Source organism: Poromitra crassiceps, assembly GCF_964638095.1.
Source record: "Poromitra crassiceps genome assembly, chromosome: 27".
Taxonomy (NCBI): Eukaryota; Metazoa; Chordata; class Actinopteri; order Beryciformes; family Melamphaidae; genus Poromitra; species Poromitra crassiceps.
Genome location: NC_139650.1, coordinates 6756818 through 6774470, shown reverse-complemented (window position 1 = coordinate 6774470; position 17653 = coordinate 6756818). Strand labels below are relative to the sequence as shown.

The 17653-nt window shown below is 44.7% G+C and overlaps 1 protein-coding gene across 1 annotated transcript in view; it reads right to left on the bottom strand.

Annotated features, from left to right (window-relative positions):
- The window catches only part of LOC310799403 (recombining binding protein suppressor of hairless-like protein), a gene marked incomplete at both ends in the record, with an annotated part of 48626 nt that overhangs the window by 18999 nt on the left and 11974 nt on the right, over positions 1-17653 (bottom strand). Inside the window, 4 exons of the mRNA XM_083661991.1 lie at positions 4524-4698; positions 7660-7769; positions 9665-9735; positions 12265-12399. Coding sequence (XP_083518117.1) covers positions 4524-4698; positions 7660-7769; positions 9665-9735; positions 12265-12399 — 491 coding nt within the window. The remainder of the gene's footprint in view (positions 1-4523; positions 4699-7659; positions 7770-9664; positions 9736-12264; positions 12400-17653) is intronic.

Sequence of the window (17653 nt, the reverse complement as noted above, 5' to 3'; positions counted from 1 at the left end):
ACTCAATTTTTTCCGCCTCCCCTTGCTGGACCTCCCCTATTTCGGAACTCTGGCTACGGCCCTGCATAGGAGACAAGAGCAATAGACAGGTAGGAGGGGCACTCCTTTTAACCAGACCGCTTGGACGAATGGCAGGCTGTTATTGGATAATTGAATGTGATGACGTAACTAGTTCCGTCTCTTGGTAGAACTTCCGTAAACTCCCATTAGTTTGTGGATATTAGTGGGATTTTGGGCCAATCTAAAATGGGTTTTAGTGGCTTTTTTGGCCAATCTAAAAGAGGCTTGAGTGACTGACTGGCTGAGTGACTCACCCGAAAAGTCCCGTCCCCCCAGATTCTTCCCCCCAATTGTAGGCCTACTTGGCCAATTCCGCCTCCCGGTAGCTGCCCCACCCCCTCTCCCGGTCTGGGAAGTGTTGTAGACTAGCACACGCTTCCTCCGATACATGTGCAGTCGCCAGCGGCTTCTTTTCACCTGACAGCGAGGGGTTTTCATCGGTAGGAGGTAGCATGTGGAAGGATCATGCCTGTATTCCCCCAGTCGCACAGAGCGACCAGACGAGGCACTAGTGCACCAGGGCACATACCCTTAATCCAGCAGCCCACCCACAGACATGGCCAATTGTGCCTGTATGGATGACCGAGCAAGCTGGAAGTACTGCTACCAGGGATTAAGGATTACTAACTTCTAATCCCTTTGCCAGCAGGGATTCCTGGTTGGTTGATGCCAGGGGCGTTTCTAGCCCCTGAAGACATTGGGGGCTTTAGCCAGGTACCACGACGGGGAGGGGGGGTAAGGGGGGAGTGGACCCCCCTCCCCCCACTCAAAAAAATTTGGTTTTTCCAATCCGTAAATACCCATGTTGTGAGTCATTTGAGATGGATACAGAAGAACAAGATTAGTGGGTCTCAAGGTCCAGGGACCACCAGAGGTCCTTGATAGGGTTCTGGCGGGAGTCCACTTAGCAAATTTACATATTTTATTTTATTAAATATTATATCTCAATGGTACGAACCCCCCCAGTAACTCCTGTGAAGGTATTTTATTAAGGTACACGCTTCCTGTAAACCTAAATTCTGATGGTGCCGTTTTTGTATCATATGGTACTTTTATTTTGAAACTTAGAGCGGACGTAGTGATGTTATATCTACGCTACTTGACGTAAGGTGTGCTCACCGGCCGGTCGCAAAACACATGTCGCTCTTCAACCTACGGTTCTATCTAATCAAAAGCGCCTAGCTGGAATTGGGAACAACGTATTGTTTGTTGTAATGGTTTAATGAAGCAGTGATGTGTGGTTTTGTTTAATGTAACTGTGAAGTGAAGGCATTGTTATTGTGACAGTCATGCTAACGTTAGCTTCTATAGACATTGGAGTGGATGGCTGTGGCTTCATGCTGATGCTAGCGTTGTAGGTTGTAGGTTGTATGGTTAATAATATTCTGTGTGAAGATATTTTCTGAGATAAATGGGCCTTGAGCATCAAGGCCCATTTATCTCAGAAAATATCTTCACAACTAAATAACATAAGATAATTTCATAGTTGTAGCTACTGTGATGCTGTGCATGTTGGCGCATGTCATTTGTTTGAATAATTTCATAGTGAGATGATGAGCTCGTGTGGAGAGGAGGTGGTGAGGAGTGAAGCAGAAACATTATGTAATGACACACTATGACAATAGTAACTGATAATTTGGTCCTGCATAGCCTACTGATATTTTCTTTTCTTTTTTTTTAGAAAACTGTTTAGAACTCTGACTTAATGATTTTGCTTTATTTATTTTATTTTGTTGTTCATTTGATTGTCTGTTCCAATTTTGTAAATGTTTAGTCTGATTTTTTTGTATAATGTACTGATTATTAATGCCAGACTTTGTTTATTGAATAAAAAAAGAAAAAAAAAAAAAGAAAAAACCTCCGGGGCTAGGAAAAAAACATCCGGGGCTCTAGCCCCGGAAGCCCAGGGCTAGCGACGCCCCTGGTTGATGCATAATTTGCAACCTGTAGGTACAACAGATAGTGCAGGTGCTTCCTAAGGCTTTATAAGCCCAAATACCAAGAGAGAGAGAGAGAGAGAGAGAGAGAGAGAGAGAAAGGGAGAGAGAAAGAGAGAGAGAGAAAGAGAGAGAGAGAGAAAGGGAGAGAGAAAGAGAGAGAGAGAAAGAGAGAGAGAGAGAGAGAGAGAGAGAGAGAATACAGGGGGGGGGGCATGGGGAGAGCTCTCTCATTGGTGACAAACGTCTAAATGCCACCATCCAAATGACGCACTTTCACCCACTTTAACACACACACACATACACACACACACACACACACACACACACACACACACGCGCGCGTGCACACGCGCACACACACACACACACACAGTTACTAATGAGCAGTGTGACGAGAGGCATGCGGGTCTGTTTTGCTTTCACACACTGCAGAGTTGGGGGCTGTGGTTTGGTTTGGGGGGAGATGGGCAGTGTGTAAATATATGATGTGCCATCAGTCAGACTCACTACACATTCACTATAGTGTTGCTTCTCACACACAAAACACTGACATATATACGATCCTATATCACCACCAACACGCTGAGACACATATACGATCCTATATCACCACCATCACGCTGAGGAAGTTTGGATTTGACTTCTTTGTCTTCTTTAATTCTTCTCTCCTCTTTCTGGCCGGAAAACAGAAAACATTCAAAGATCCTTCTAGGAACTGATAAAGGTCATAGCTGCTGGATAATGTAATGATTTCATAAAAGTGTCACTCGAATGAGTTTAAAGAAATGCAATACAACCTTGCCCTTTTCTAAGAGAAACCAAAAAGCCATCAATGGAAGGGAATACATATTATTACTACAAAGATACCTCATGAAGCAAAGGTAAGTCACATTTTACCTGATGATGTCATGACATTGAGCAATTATGTGATCATATTTTTTAATTAGATTATGCAACCCATTCAGAGGGAGATTTTTTGTTACATTTTGACACGTTTTTACTTAAGCAGATGCTTTGTCTTTTTAAGATCATTGTGGCAGAAATGCTGTAAAACACTTTTGACAAAGTGTTGACAAAACGTGTCTGTTTAATAAAAGAAGCGATGCTGAGTGAGCAGTGTGCTTCTTCCTTCAAGACTCAACTTAAGCAGATGCTCAAATCATTTTCTGCTGTGATATTCCTATTTGGCTGGTAAAAATGTACAGGTGACACAGCTGGTAGCTGGTTCTGGTTTGGCATCTATCAGACATTGGAAGATAAAGTTATTTTCCTGACTTGTTTACCTCATACACACACAAAAACAAAAGTGATGTCATCTTTTCTCATTGACCTGACATCAAGAACACTGAGAGACAATTGAACATGAACGTTATACAGTAAAGAGCGATGCGAATATACGGCACGAAATTGCGATGCGAGTTTTGACCCACCTGTCAATCACAGCCACAGATGTGTACACGTTAGTCTCTTAAAACAGACTGTCTCATCTACATCCGGCGAATGCAGCTATATACAGTCTGTACGTTACACCCCCAGAACATGCACAAGCAAGTTGGGAAAAAAACCTTCAGACTGGAGGAAGTTCGACAAAATCCGACCAATCACGGCACGTGTGTCCACGGAAATAAATTCTGATTGGACTAATGAGCGGAAGACCCGCCTTAAAAAAATTCTGATTGGACTAATGAGCGGAAACCCCGCCTTTCTGCTTCCCATTCCGGTTGGTGCATGATTCTCCCCCACGAAGTACAGACGGTATGGCGGAAGCATTTGAAAATTGCGGAAGCCAACTCGTCTGTTCTAAGAGACTATGTACACGTCGGAAGCGAATTTCTGAAAAATCGACCGTGGTTCGAAAAAATAAATAAACTTCGCCGTTGGTATGCACGGTTGCATTGACTGATATAGGTTCGGAAAATATTATTGACGTGCGAATTAATCGCACGAAGGACCTTAACCCTCACAGTATGGCATGGGAAACAAATAGGACTATGTTTACATTTATCAGTAGAATGGCCACAGTGGTCATTTTGACCTTTTTGAAATCCATATGTGCAATAACACACACACACACGCACACACGCACACACACACACACACACACACACACACACACACACACACACGCCAGAGTAGAGAGACGAAGGTTCAGTATTTCACGACGCACAGTAACCTCAGCGATTTGACATCTTTCTTTCTTTCTTTCTGTCTTTCTTTCTTTCTTTCTTTCTTTCGTTCTTTCTTTCTTTCTTTCTTTCTTTCTTTCTTTTTCTCCGAATCATGATTCATCCTGTTCACCTGTCTGTCTTTTTGTCTGGTCATCATAACTCCACGTGTGTTCTGTTGGGTTACCTGTCGTTCTGTGTACTGTTACATTAAATATACTCAGAGTTCTATGTGGTCATAATTTGTTGATATTAAAATGGGACATGTAGCACTTTTATATTCCTTCTCATGCCTTGTTTCCTGGGTTGAAAAGATAGTGGAAGTGGAAGAGGACCCTTTGTGAACAGCGTTACTCACGGTCGGCGTTCTTCATGGACTGCCTCTTCTGGGACGGTTTGGAGATGATTTTGATCATCCGGCTATGGAACGAGCCCACCTCCTGTGCATTGCCCAGGAAGAGGCGGAGCAACAGGCGGAAGTGCTTCCTCTTGTCCTGGTCAGAGATGAACAGGGACTTGGCACAAGCAAACAGCTGTGGTGGAGAGAGAGAGAGAGAGAGAGACAGAGAGAGAGAGGGGGGAGAAAGAGAGAGACGGAGAGAGAGAGGGGGGAGAAAGAGAGAGACGGAGAGAGAGAGGTGTCACGACTCCTTTAACTAGACTGAAAGTGTATTTAAACCAACTAGTGCAGTGCCCGTTCCCCTCCCTGCCCTTCCTCTCATTCAAACATCGGAGTCTGAAGTCGATCCGACGAACGGTTCTCGGTATTACCTTTATATTTATAAATACTGTATGTGATAGGAGATGACACATCGTTCGTAATTTTCCATATTACAATTACAATTTGTCATCAACAAAGTGACGTACATATGAGAATGAATATGACATAATAAGCAAGCCAGGTTCTAAGTGCCATAAAGCTAAGTTCTTCTGCTACAACAGGACATGTGCATAGAGTCCATGGAGGCACTAAGGACCTCGGTCTTTATCCTTTTCTGAGAGAGACTCTGCAGATCGAATGGAGTTTGGTAAATGGTTCACCGAGGAACCACAGAAGAGAAGAGTCTGGATAGAGACTATAGGGCCTTGTTGTGCAGGCAGCACCAGGTGCCAACTACTGTACCCACCAACTATTCATAAAATGGGAGACTTTTCAGAAATATTTCACAGATTCTAGGCATTTGCAAAAGTCCCACTTTTTACATTTGCTGCACTGCAAGGGATTTGGAAAACCAAAAAGAAGAAAAAAGTTCTAATTGTAATCTCATCATAAAATAGTCATTTAAAAGAACGTTTTGATTCACAATAATTTTGATCCTCATTATTCTAGCCTTCTCTAGAGCCTACTCATGTGTCTGCTACAGTAACATAGATGTAGGACGGTCTCAAACATGAGCACCACTGTGCAGACTCTGTGTGTAAATAGCATAGTATAGTCCTAAATATAGCCTATAGCATATTTTTTGCCAGCCCGAGCTCCGCCCGACCCGGCCAAGTAAGATAAAAATCTCAGCCCGTGCCGACCCAAACCCGTCGGACTGAGCGGTACCCGTCGGGTTTGGGCTGACATTGAGAACTCTAGGACGGAGGCTTCCCTGATGTCGCTGCTGTAGCGTGCCTTCTCTCTCAGGGCTTTCACACCGGCAGGGCTCCGTGCCGGTTCCGGTTCCAGAACCCTAATCTGAACTGGCCGGCGCGTTCAGACCGAAAAAATAATTGGTTCGGAACCTGAAAAGTTGGTTCTCAGCGGAACCAAAAAATAGTTGGTTTTCCTTGGGAACCGTGACATCATCAGTGGGCGTGTCTCATTCTAGGCTGTGAAAACGAGCAGGAAGGAGAAGAAGGCAGTGACAACACAGAGAAAAATTATTTGCAGTGGTCTCCTGAGGAAACCAAATGTTTAGTGGCGATTTGGGCATCTACCGAATCTAAAGAAAAGCTAGAAAGCAGTACAAGAAAGAGCAAGTCATATGCCGAACTTGCAGAAGAGAGGGCCAAGGCTGGGTTCACTCGAACGCCAGACCAAATAATTAATAAACTTAAAAAAATAAAAATAAACTGAAGAAGGACTACCGAATAATGTCCTCCCACTTTGGTTCCGCTTAAACTGGTGTGAACACGGGCTGGTTCGCCAGAAAGCACCAAGGTTCTGAGACTCCAGAACGGAGCCAGAGCCAGAACCAGAACCGTGTCTGTCTGAAAGCGCTAGTGAATACACAAGCAACAGGCCAGTGTGTTTGCAGCAGCAGCGTAGTTCCTCAGTGAGACGTGGCTGTTTGTGGAGTCAACAGTCCTGTCATAAAGAGCTGTAAGTCTGGTCTGGGTAAACACACAGAGGAGCGTCTGTCTGTCACACACAACGGGCTGGAGCTGGACTCCAGGGTTGGACAGAACTGCAGCTCAATAACAAACTGCTGGAGTTGTATAGGTGAATTATTTATTTGTTAATGATTAATAGACAATCTATGAATCGCTGTTAATAATGTGATTGATCAAACGTATATTAACCGATTAATCGACAATGTAGGCTATGCTATTTCCCTTTTTTTGTCGCTGAAATGATTTAACACCACGAAAGCGAAATTTAACTTTCAACGCTTATACAGAGGAAGCCAAGCATGCAGGCAAAAAGTGTGGGAGAATTACACCCAAACAGGCAACAGTATTCATCGTAAACATTGTAATACAATGTTGAAATACAGCATGTCTACAAGCACAGTGACAGCTAATGCAGGAAGTTTGGTTGGTTGATTAACTTGTTGAGTAGGCCTAAAGACTGGTGTAAAAACCCACATTTTGTATTTTCTATTTTGCATGTCAAAAAGCTGTTTTTTTTATACAGATATATATATATTAGGGGTGTCACGATACACTCAGTTCACGATACGATACGATACACGATATTGGGTTCACGATAACGATACTATACGATATTTTAACAATCTTTTTTTGCGATCGATTTGTAAGTTGAGGGGGCATCCTCCACGCTAATTTGAGTAATTTCACCATTTTCATCCTCCGTGTCTGTAACGTCCCTCGTCTGTTCAAACAAAGCAATGAAAAGGAGAGCGAGCATGCAATCAGATGCAGATCAGTGCCACCATGTTCAGCTTCTTTTTCTCGCGATATGAGATTTAATCTCAACGATACATATTGTCACGTTTTGATATCGCGATATATCGTGGGACGATATATTGTGACATATATTGTGATATTGCGATATTATGTTCTGATATTTATGACTGGCAACTCGCCAACATTGATCAAATCTCCGACTCAAGATGATCCTTCACATATTACTTGAGCTGCACTTTGGCTGCTGTAATGACGCTGATACACATAAATATCATAACAGATATAGAATATAGAATAACAGATATGAGTTATTCAAGTTGTGCAAACCTCAGATGTGGACGCACACACACGCTCGCGCGCGCACGCGCACACACACACACACACACACACACACACACACACGTGTGCTGTGCTCTCACCCTGGCGTTTGGCTGCTCATCGAAGACCAGTTTGAATGTGTCTGCCTGCGACTGACAGGAGCTGTCCAGACACATGTAGCCTCGATACACCGAGTCTCCATAACCAGCCGCTGGAGGGCCGGCCCACAGGAAGACAGAGAGGAGAGGGGGGGGATAAAGAGGTAGAGATGGGATGAGACAGATATAGGTGAGGAAGGTATAGGGAAGGAGGAATACCAACCGAAAGCGTAAGGCAGCAAATTTGAAATGTCACTTTCAATGACAGTGGCTATATTCAGTCTGTCACACTTTATTTCATGGTACACTAATAAGACCTTAAAAGGCAAACAAATGAGACAACTAGAAATAATATGTTCTTCATTAGACAGTAAACAAACACAGTTAGAGCCTAATTAGTAGTTAGGCCCACATGGAATCTGTGCCCGCAGAACTCTGCAGAGAACTCAGTAGATGTTCCGCAGAATAAGGATGCAAACAGTTACTACGGTACTCACTTACGGTTTCTTTTTGTCTGGTGCTACAGGAACAGGAGAAGGCACACGCGTGACAGCGACACACGCAAACACCATTTAGGTGTATCGTGTCTAATTGGTAATTAGACACAATCAACCTAAAACCTAAACCGCTGTGAGAAAATGAAACTATGTTAAATTAAGAGCAAATAAATGTAGATCCGATCAGTGTTTTGTCTATTATAAACGCTATATCTAACTAAATTAATTTGGATCTTTGTATTTGATTTCTAATTAGACTATGATGATCTTGTAAAATGGGGTCTAATGGTGTATTTCTAATTAGAGTATAATTTGTATAGTAAGTATAGCCTAGTATATTTCTAGTATATATAGCATTTCTTATAGAGTGATACGGCATATACAGTATGCTGCTTGTAATTACAGCATAATTTAAGTGTATGGTGTCTAATTTAGGGTATACATGTCTTTGTTTACTATCTACCGTAAATTCCGGACTATAAGCCGCACCTTTTTTCCCGTTTTTTGGCCTTTTTTGGCCCCTGCGGCTTATATAACGATGCGGCTTATCTATGGATTAAAAAAAAAAAAAAAAAAAAAAAAACTCTCTTTTTTAGCACTCTTTCTAACTATAAATCCTATATAACTATAATAAGTTTTAATTTCCTCTCTTGCCCTCTTTTCACCACACTGTATGACACTGTATGACACTGTGTGCACTGTAAAAAACAACACAGGTGGTGTTGTGTTATGTTGTTTTGTTGAAATGTTAATAAATGGGAGCTTCCTCAAACAGCCATCTCTTTCCCGACAATCCCCTCTGTGCATGAACCCTTACATATGGTAATTAAACATTAAAACACAATAAAAAATAAAAAAAACCATTAAAACACCCGCGGCTTATAGTCCGGTGCGGCTTATATAAGAAAAAAATAGTCAACTTTGCAGGTGCGGCTTATACACCGGTGCGGCTTATAGTCCGGAATTTACGGTAGTTCTTATCTAATTTGATACAAAGTATGGCTTGGAGCGTCTTTTTTTTTTTTTTTTGCCCAGCCGTAGACTAGCACCATGCTTCCTCTGACACATGCATGGTTGCCAGCCGTTTCTTTTCACCTGACAGCGGGGAGCAGGACGTAGCACGTGGGAGGATCATGCTATTCCCACCAGTTTCCTTCCGCCCCGAACGGGTGCCCCGACTGACCAGAGGAGGCGCTAGTGCAGTGACCAGGACACATACCCTTAATCCGGTTTCCCACCAGCAGACACAGCCAATCGTGCCTGTATGGACGCCCGACCAAGCCGGAGGTAACGCGGGGGCGTGAACCTGTGACCCTCGTGTTGGTAGGCAGGGAATCTACCGCTGCACTACCCCGGACACACACACACACACACACACACACACACACACACACACACACACACACTACCCCGGACACCCGGCTTGTAACGTCTTATTAGTGTAACCCTAAAATAAAGTGTGACCAAATGTGTTGTACTGGAAAATGTCTGAAAAGGTTCCAGCTGCTCACCTTTCAGACGGTCCTGCATGACTCTCCAGCCACGGCCGCCGATGTAAACACAGGGAGGAGGGCAGAAGAACCTGTGGGTAATGTTCAGTTACTGAGCATCAACAGAAGAACCTGTGGGTAATGTTCAGTTACTGAGCATCAGCAGAAGAACCTGTGGGTAATGTTCAGTTACTGAGCATCAACAGAAGAACCTGTGGGTAATGTTCAGTTACTGAGCATCAACAGAAGGACCTGTGGGTAATGTTCAGTTACTGAGCATCAACAGAAGAACCTGTGGGTAATGTTCAGTTACTGAGCATCAACAGAATACCCTGTGTTTAATGTTCAGTTACTGAGCATCAACAGAAGAACCTGTGTTTAATGTTCAGTTACTGAGCATCAACAGAAGAACCTGTGGGTAATGTTCAGTTACTGAGCATCAACAGAATAACCTGTGGGTAATGTTCAGTTACTGAGCAGCAACAGAAGAACCTGTGGGTAATGTTCAGTTACTGAGCATCAGCAAAAGAACCTGTGGGTAATGTTCAGTTACTGAGCATCAGCAAAAGAACCTGTGGGTAATGTTCAGTTACTGAGCATCAGCAGAAGAACCTGTGGGTAATGTTCAGTTACTGAGCATCAGCAGAAGAACCTGTGGGTAATGTTCAGTTACTGAGCATCAACAGAAGAACCTGTGGGTAATGTTCAGTTACTGAGCAGCAACAGAAGAACCTGTGGGTAATGTTCAGTTACTGAGCAGCAACAGAAGAACCTGTGGGTAATGTTCAGTTACTGAGCATCAACAGAAGAACCTGTGGGTAATGTTCAGTTACTGAGCATCAACAGAAGAACCTGTGGGTAATGTTCAGTTACTGAGCATCAACAGAAGAACCTGTGGGTAATGTTCAGTTACTGAGCATCAGCAGAAGAACATGTGGGTAATGTTCAGTTACTGAGCATCAACAGAAGAACCTGTGGGTAATGTTCAGTTACTGAGCATCAACAGAAGAACCTGTGGGTAATGTTCAGTTACTGACAGTAACTTACTGTACATCAGCATTCAGTGGTTTGTGTTTGTTGAGTTTCAGTGAGGTTGCTGCATGTGTATTTAGCTGACAGTTCAAGTCTAGCTGAAATGACATTTCAAGAGTATTAACTTCCTTATCGTGACGTGGGCCTATTTCCGAGCGAAATGTTGAGTGTAGGTGTGACCAGAGACTGGGAGGAATTTGATTGGACAACAGGCTGCTAGAGAGGCGGGACATAACGTTTGGGGAGTTTGATTGGACCATTGAAAAGTGGGTGACAGAAGCCCAGGGCTTATGGCTAATTTCCACCACATATAACAGCACAGTACAGCTCTACTCGACCTGTTCTTACTCGGCTCTACTTGATATAGACTCTGTTTCCATAGTAAGTTTACTCGCCTCCGCCCACACCTGGTCGTCATAGCGACCGCATATCTGCCCTCCGCCCATAGCCGAAGTAGGCTATAACATATAACGTTAAAATTAAATCCATACACAGAACTTTTAAACTGTTTATGAAATACTGGTGCCTCTAAATGACCTACAGTGTACATGGGCAAATGTGACAATCGGCCAGGAGAATGGATATCACTTTGTTGTTAGTCAAACTCACATGCATGCGCTGCGCGAGGGACGGGAGTTGCGCTACAGGGAGAAGTGAACCCCCGGCGGCATCTCACCAGGCAAGACCGCGGCTTCACTAAACCCCCGCCTGCGGCCTAGCGGAGCCAACGCTGCACACAACTACAAGGGCTTCCTGAGGAGCGACTTTTTCTCTCTCAAAACAATTGAAAACCACCGCCATGTTAAAGCTGAGTAAGGAGATCGATTTTATTTCACCAGAGGCGAAGGCAGCAACACAAAAGACTGATGGAAATAACATAACAGAAGAGAAGGTAAGCCCCACTAAACTGGTATGCAGCATTGACAGTCAGTAGATAGAGTAAACACGATTCTGCCTGACCAATCAGTCGTCTGCAGTGTTTTCACGTCACCGTATGGTACCGGGTCCACAGCCCTGGAACCTCAACAGAGCAGGGACCAAAAGCAGCACGACTCAACCCCGACTCAACCCGGGCTGTCCACGTTTTTGATCGGTGGAATGAGACAAAAAAGCGAGACGAGCTGGGCAGGGCCGCGCTGATACCAGCGGTGGAAATGGGCCATTAGATAGCCCCGGGCTAAGAGCATAGTGTGAAAAGCCCTTTTTTGATCCTGGGAGTGAGACTGTACTTTTGAGCCTTTTCCCCTCGGAGAAAAATCAGCTACAGTAGTTAACGTTAGGCTATATCTCTGTGTCACACTGCACAGTTGCCACACTTGAGAATGACAGTTGGAGATTGATTGACAGCTGCTGGATATCATATTATTAGTTGAACTTGGGTAGTACAGTAGATGCTGACATATGCATACTGTAGATTTTGTTTTTAATGAAGAAAATGGATTTTTGTGAATTTTTTTGGCATACATTTGTTGGCATAAATTAATAAATAGGTGCACTCTATGACCATCATCTATATGGGATGTGATCTAAAATAGTGAAAAAGTCGTATTGCAGTTGGAGGTGTTGCTGTAGAGAGAGTGTCATCATACCGTTTCTCATTGCCGTAGGACTTCTGAGCAACTCTGGCGTGCAGGATGGTAATGCTCTGGTCTGGGTGGGCATCTCTTCCTGGCTCCCTGCTCATTCCCGGCAACCGGCAGCCCTGGAACGTTGGGTCCAGCCTCCTGATTGGATTAGAGCCCCGTCAATCACAGACAAAGAAACACCTTCACAGTCAGGACTTTGTCAAAGAACTTACATTGGCAAGAAGTGAAACCTCGGACATTTTGGGCTTTGGACTGAAGGAGACAGACTACCGTAATGACAGCAGCAAAACGTCCCCCTACAAAGTGTACAAACTGTAGAACACTGATACTCAACTTGCGGCCTGTGTGGCCCGCGATGGAATTGCAAAAAACAAAAACAAAAAACACACCTTGATTTAAAAATGAGAATTCGTTTGTCAAGATTTTGTTAGGGTACATAATTCCCGACCATACAGGTTTGTGGTGTGAGGTAACAGTAGATTGCTTTTGAGAAAGTTGTGATGGTGTTGTGCCAAAAAGTGATTTGCTGCCAGAAACTGATTTCGCTCCGTGGGACTACGCACAGCACTGCCTCTCCCCACCCTGTGAGCCCCATGGCAGGCCCAAAACACCCAGGGCACCAACCCACCCCCACCACCCAGCCTTTCTACCCGTCCAGCTTCCACCTTCTCCGGGGGAGACCCCCCTCCAGCACCCGGTCCACTAGCCGAACCTGCGCACCCCACACTTAAGCACCCCTCGCCGGACTACACACGGACTCCCGCCCCGCCAGACCCTCGTTCCCCTAATCCAATTCAAAACGCAAATCACTTTTTGGCACAACACCTGTAGTGTCCGGCCAGTACAATACTGTAACCTCTTTCCCTGTAATTGCACGCATGCAAGACCAGCTTCTCCACAGCACGGATGGCGTGACCGCAGTCCATGGCTTAACCAGAGTGGACAATTCTGACATACTGTAGTGTAGAAGGTCCTCAATGTCGTTGTATATATATATATATATATCATATATCTCTGTGTATTTCACACTTGTCCACTTGCGATTTCATTCGAATACAAAAGCCACAAGTTCTTGTCTATTCTTGTTAGATTTCAGATGTTTTGCTTCCGTAGAACAAGAAAAAGTGACGGGACCAACACTAAGCCACACACCAAAAGACTCCACATTTTGTAGCGTTGGTACAAGAATTCAATAATGGATGTAACAATTGTAATAATATATTTTCCCATACACGTGTTGTTTAATGATTGCTGGTTTATGGATAAAGCAGATGTTTGCCTTGATTAATCATTTCATTTGCCCACAAACCTCCACATGCTCTGCAAACTCTCGTTCCAAGTGGTTCGATTTTGTTCAATTTGAGCAGCGGCAGAAACCCTATAAGGGAGCGAGCAGCCCCGTGTCGCTCTGCTAACAGTGGCAGCTGTCACATTCGTTGTGTTTTCTCTGTCCAATAATGTTGTGATGAGTAGCCAGGCACAGTTAGTACCCCGGGGCCCGCACTCTGGAATGCTACTCATAATGAAAACTGTTGACACGTGAGGGAGGGAGGGAGGGAGGGAAGGAGGGAGGGAGGGAGGGAGGGAGGGAAGGAGGGAGGGAGGGAAGGAGGGAAGGAGGGAGGGAAGGAGGGAGGGAGGAGAGAGGGAGGGAGGGAGGGAGGGAGGGAAGGAGGGAGGGAGGGAGGGAAGGAGGGAAGGAGAGAGGGAGGGAGGGAAGGAAGGAGGGAAGGAGGGAGGGAGGGAGGGAGGAGAGAGGGAGGGAGGGAGGGAAGGAGGGAGGGAGGGAGGGAGGGAGGGAGGGAGGGAAGGATGGAGGGAGGGAGGGAAGGATGGAAGGAGGGAGGGAGGGAGGGAGGGAGGGAAGGATGGAAGGAGGGAGGGAGGGAAGGATGGAAGGAGGGAGGGAGGGAGGGAGGGATGGAAGGAGGGAGAGAGGGAGGGAGGGAGGGAAGGAGGGAGGGAGGGAAGGATGGGAGAAGACAGAGATGGAGGAGAATTGTGTGTGGCCCTTTCCAGACCTCTTACCTAAACATGTGAGGTCACACCGCCTGAGTCGTATTGTAATGTAGTCAACTTCATTTATAAAGTAAAGCGCTTTGAAACACAAAACCATTTTGTTCAAAAGTCCTTTACAAATAAGTGAAGGTTTCAAAACAGGAAAAGGAAGCAGAGCATGGAATACCAACAGCAAAATACAGATATATTATGAGCAATCTGGGAATCCATCGGTTAAAAAAAATATATATATATTCAATAAAGTTTAAGCTCTGGGGGGCAAGCTCGTTTTAATACCTCAATAACCGCAACTCGGTGCTGAGATGGTAATTTTTTAGACTGCTATTAGCTGGTTATTCCTGTGTTTACAGTCTGACCAGCAACATCAGTACTGCAAAAGCAACATGGAGCTAACAGATAAGCGCATAGGTGTAATTCGGCTTCATGATGTTATCGGAACCAACGTTTTGGGAGTTTAGGCCATTTGTCATATTGTCGATATCAAAACTAGAATGTACATGGTTTTATTTTCAATCTGCGTGCCCTAAAAAGAGCGCTACAGCCATCGCTGCTACTTAGCTAGCGCTACAATCGTAGTGATCGGTACAGCCGTTCAGTCGCCCAAAATACACATTGCAACAGCGTCACAAACACTCACATGTACATGTTGTGACTCGTGTACTCATGTTGTGACTCGTGTACTCATGTTGTGACTCGTGTACTCACCACGTGATGAAATAATACGTTTGGAGACAGAGCCACTGAAGAATGCAGCAGAAATGAAACATCTGGCAGTTTTCTGTAATTCATCTTGACTATGTAAATAAACAGTGAAGTTATTCAAATGAATTAGTCCTGAGTGTGGCACATGTGTGTTTAGTATTGTAGATTTCCTGGCGTTTCTGCACTAAGGAAAGCTGACAGAATAGACTCGCTCACTGCATAGTAATTTAAGGAAGACTCCTTAGACTGAGACTTGCGAAAATATAATTTTCTTTTATTTGCCCATAAAGTGCTCAGTGCTCATAGTGAAAATAAAAAAGCAAACGTTTCGGTCCTAGGACCTTCGTCAGTGCTTGGTATGTGGATCACAGACAGACAATTTTCTGCACTAAGAAAAGTTTGTCTACAGTAGTCCCTTGAGTGAGCACAAGTCTATTAAGCAACTAATCTAGAAACATTGCACACAAATTTAATATTATTTTTTTCCCGGCAGCTATATATGATTAGAGAAACAAAATCACTTAAAAATGTTCAATTGAATGGGACCACTTTTTCTTTTGGTTGTGTCTCTGTGCTACGTCTATACTTTCTGTGTGTGTCTCTCTTTCTCTCTCTCTCCCTCTCTCTCCCACCTCATCCTGGGGGGATATAATTCTGCGGTAGCAGCTCATTTTATATAGACATTATTCCCCCATATGGTTACAAATGGCTCATATAAAGATGGTCTGAGATTCACTGAACTAACCATGACTTCAGCTGGAACACTTGAAGGTGCGTAGAGGGGAAAAAAAGAGAATGTGTGTGTGTGTGTGTGTGTGCGCGCGTGGGTGCGTGTGTGTGTGCGTGTGTGTGTGTGTGTGTGTGTGTGTGTGTGGGTGTGTGTGTGTGTGTGTGGTCAGTCACCAGGGTGCCAGCAGTAGTCTAAATTAGACCTTCTCCTCTCCAGAGGTCAGGGGTCAGTGTGTCAGGAGCTGAGGCTCTCTGGTATTTCACACTGGGGACACAGAGTGGACTGACGAACGGGGACGGGGACGCGGGGGGGGGGGAGGGGTGCACTTTCACCTGAGGGTCCTCTCATAATAGTGGTTAAAAGTTGTATATAGCACGCCGCAATTATCATTAGGCTTGTTGGAGAGCTGTGCACAGACTCAACAGGTGTCAGCGCTGTAAAACCTGACGAGAGGAAAGTTGTTTAGAGAGTAGCAGTTCACAAACCTACTCATCCTGAGACTGAGACACACTGAGTGAATTATATAGTCTCAACCTATAGCCAGCTTCATACTGTAAAGTTCTAATCCATGTCTCAACCAACAGACCAGCTTCACACACACACACACACACACACACACACACACACACACACACACACACACACACACACAAATGCCATTGAATAGAGATGCAAAGTTGTTCAACAGCGCGGCAGTCATTACGTTGCAGTGGAACAAACGAGTAGCCTTCACTCCTTATCAATGAGTTCTTCCACGCAAATGACGACGTGCGACTATACCAGATACATATTACAAGGTTTCACAACTACGGTTATACTGGTAGGAAAACCGACTGGAAAAACATAGTTATAGCCCTGTTGTATATCGCAAACTTTTCACAACAACGTTTCTACAGGTAGTGTTACCCGTCATCAAGTCCTGGAACCACGTGGAAAGTCCTGGAAAACAATTGGAAAACACCTCACACCCACACCCCAGGTTGGATTGGGCTGCCATTTTGCATGGCGGGTGGTTATGATCCGCGGAAGGTCATGAGCACGTCATCAAGTCCTGGAACCCCCTGGAAAGTCCTGGAAAACACCTGGAAAACAGCTGACACCCTCACCCCAGGTTGGATTGGGCTGAACATTTGCATGGCGGTGGGTTATGAGCCAGGGATGGTCACAGCTAGGCAGCTTGTGTAGTACTGGAAACCATCTGGAAACCACCATCATTTCCGGCCAAGCAAATTGTGCAGTCGTATTGCTTTGTGCCTATTTAGCCCGGGCAACGCCGGGTATATTGCTAGTACATAAATAGAGTAGTGTACACACACACGCACGCACGCACGCACGCACGCACGCACGCACACACACACGCACGCACACACACACACACACACACACACACACACACACACACACACACACACACAAACAGTACTTCTACTTGAGTAGATTTTTTTGGTACTCTTTCCACCCCTTATAAATATTAGTAAGCTATCAAATGTTAGACCATTGACTGTATTGTTAGACCTATGGGGGGGGAGGGGTGCAAAAACAAAACACAGCTGCGCAATTAACCTAATGCACTGATAAAGAACACCATACCATTAAAAGACTCAAATGCAACACATTTTAGGCCTTGCATTTAGACAATTCAAAAACATTCTAAAACTACGTGTATCCCAACCACACCTCTCCAAACTCAATCCTCTCCTGGCTGCATACATGTGGTTTTTCGCTCCCCAACTGTTCGGATTTGAAAGCAGGGGGTGGGCGGGGTCTGCGTTCCCAAAACCTCTCTCCTCCTGCCTGGCCTGGCGTGTTCATATCTACACCCCATCCGTCCACAGCCTCATTCCACCAGTGAGCACAGCGCACAAGGGTCACGCAGCGAGACAACCTTTACGCATTTTTCACGTCCACGCGTTCATTCCTCACGGCACAGCGAGCGCTTTT